The 2,598-nt window shown below is 32.2% G+C and overlaps 1 protein-coding gene across 2 annotated transcripts; it reads right to left on the bottom strand.

Annotated features, from left to right (window-relative positions):
* Window positions 1-1,005: 1,005 nt before the first annotated feature.
* On the bottom strand, window positions 1,006-2,272 carry LOC110098873 (heavy metal-associated isoprenylated plant protein 23). Of its 2 annotated transcripts, none has more exons than XM_020825819.2 (3): window positions 2,102-2,272; window positions 1,830-2,036; window positions 1,006-1,762 (listed from the first exon to the last, which is right to left on the bottom strand). In XM_020825819.2, exons 2-3 carry the CDS (start codon window positions 1,984-1,986, stop codon window positions 1,464-1,466), a joined length of 456 nt encoding a protein of 151 aa, XP_020681478.1. In that variant the 5' UTR covers window positions 1,987-2,036; window positions 2,102-2,272; the 3' UTR covers window positions 1,006-1,463. The 2 variants fall into 2 exon arrangements, with proteins under 2 accessions (XP_020681478.1, XP_020681476.1); XM_020825817.2 differs by having other exon boundaries at window positions 1,830-2,006; window positions 2,102-2,264.
* Between the last annotated feature and the right edge of the window lie 326 nt (window positions 2,273-2,598).

The raw sequence follows: 2,598 nt of genomic DNA, 5'->3' as shown, positions 1-2,598 counted from the left end.
TAATTAGGATATGTTGAGCAGTATACTTCAAAGAGGATTTTATTGGATTCATAGCTAATGCATTGGATTGTTTATGATTTACATTAGATTGATGATTCTTTACTGGTTAAGAGATAAATATACCCTTCATAGTTAGGGTATATTCCTTAATATTTGTGCATATGCTTTAATTATTGATGATATACTATGTATTATGTATTATTTATGTTTAATATTCCACATGATCATTTTGATCAAATATGAGTTGCAAGAATATTTATTGCACAAATTTCTAGAAATTTGTATTTATATAATAGATTTTGATATAATGACTGAAGATTCTTAATTATGAGACCTTTATTATAAAATAAAATTTATATAATGTGTGCTTGTTTTCTTGATTCATGTATTGGTTGGATAAACCTTTTAGAGTAAAGATTTCTTGAAAAAAAATTATTGATTTTTTTTAGATTGATGCTTATATTTTCCTAATTGTAGGATGTTCTGATAAACATAACTCATCTTGATTTATTAGTTGGAAGTTTTAACTAACAACTAAAATCTTAAGTTTACAACTTACATATATGATTTATGTGTGAATTTATTATAATTGGCCCTAAGAAATTGTCTTAACAAAAATAATTATATTATATATATATGAGCGAGACAATTAGTACAGGTTTTAAGTCAATTAAGACAGATTGACTTGATTTTTTTTAGATTGATGCTTATATTTTCCTAATTGTAGGATGTTCTGATAAACATAACTCATCTTGATTTATTAGTTGGAAGTTTTAACTAACAACTAAAATCTTAAGTTTAAAACTTACATATATGATTTATGTGTGAATTTATTATAATTGGCCCTAAGAAATTGTCTTAACAAAAATAATTATATTATATATATGAGCGAGATAATTAGTATAGGTTTTATAAAAAAAAGTACAAGTTCAGAGGAGTACAATGTTTTTTTTGGGACATTTAAGTCAACTAAGACAAATTGACGCACACATCGCATACACAAGATTCATTCAAATTCAAAATCTCTTAATTAATAGTCTAAACTCCCAAGACCAATGAATTGTGCAGTACAATGTTTACAAACATGTTTGCCCACACATTTGCTGGATTTTCAGAAGTTTATTCCCCTTCTTTATTTATCTCAATTTGTTCTTCTTAAATTACAGTTTGATGACTACTAAACTAATCCACCAACTAAAGCTAATAATAGTCATTAAAGAGCCAGCAAACGAAGAACAAACCATGTCAAGCAAACAAGTAGTTCTATCACAAGGACAGAAACTATTGGTAATATATCATATCAAACAACACCCTTTACCTTCAAATCCTCAAGCAAAAGCATTAGAAAGAACAAGAAGGCCACAGACCTCAAACCCTTCAGTTCAACACATTAAAACGCTCAGGAGTCCACTTGATCCAATTTCTGGGCAATTAAGTTGCAGTCTTCTTCTTCTTCTTCCTCCTCACATAACAGAGCAAGAGTTGGGGTTTTCATCATTGAATATATTGGTAATCTGATCTTCCTGCTTACTTTCCTGTCTTGCATCACTCACAGCCTCAGTGTTCCTCACATACCCTGAAGGTGCCTTCTTGTCGTAGGCCTGAGCTGCATATGGATGAGCAACTAAGCTGTAGGGAACATAAGGCCAAAACTCAGACTTCTTCCCTGTGGACTGAGCCTTCTTTAACACTTTGTTTGGATCCACATGACCTGTCACAGTCACCTTCTGCTGCTTCAAGTCTACTTTTACAGACTTCACTCCTGCAAATCCCATATATTAAACAGCTGGTCTGGACAAAAGCAGAGGGGGCAATCAGAAAACACAAACCTTTCATGGAAGAGAGAACCTTCTTGACCTTGCGCTCACAACCCTCACAGTCCATCCTCACTTTGAGCTCCACAGTCTGCAGCTGCTTCTTCGCCTTGTGCTTGTGGTTACTGCCAAATAAGTCACTGAAGTACTCTATAGTTCCACCTAGACCCATGGTAGTAAAAGCTGAAAGTTCTGCAGAAGGGGATAGTAAGAGAGGACAGACTATAAGATTGTTATATGGGAAGTCACAGAAAAATGTCCTGTAAAACTATCAGAGCAAATCTTACTTGAAATAGGCAAGATGATGCGATCAAAACACAGTAACTGAAGTGTTAGAAGGATCTTTAGATTTTTAGAGACCAAATAAGATAACTTTTCGAAAGAAGAGGGGAGATGCAAGGAGCAACAAAGTTGGGATTCAGTGTAAATAAGATCTTTTATATAGACTACTGAAGGAAACCTTAAGGTGCAAGCAAGGTGTAGTAGTGTGAACAGGCAAGGAAAGTGTTGAAAGCCTTCATATTTTTAGCAAGGGTGGGTAAATATCAATTAAAGAGAGGGAGTAAATATAAAAAATGATTGATTTATAATTTTACAATCAGTGTTTTATTCTAAAATTATTAATAGATAATTAGATTCATTCAGGAAATTTGAAAAAAAAAAGAAGGTAATTTTGCATTGATAATTTTCTATTCAATCCTACATAAATGATAAAAACTCTTATCTCAACAAACAATATGGGTGAAAACTACTTTTATTCTAATTCCTTTACCATTGCCAAATC

This window comes from Dendrobium catenatum, unplaced genomic scaffold, assembly GCF_001605985.2.
Source record: "Dendrobium catenatum unplaced genomic scaffold, ASM160598v2 fragScaff_scaffold_811, whole genome shotgun sequence".
Taxonomy (NCBI): domain Eukaryota; kingdom Viridiplantae; phylum Streptophyta; class Magnoliopsida; order Asparagales; family Orchidaceae; genus Dendrobium; species Dendrobium catenatum.
Note: the sequence above shows the minus strand (reverse complement) of the source record. Positions and strands in the feature narration are given on the sequence as shown.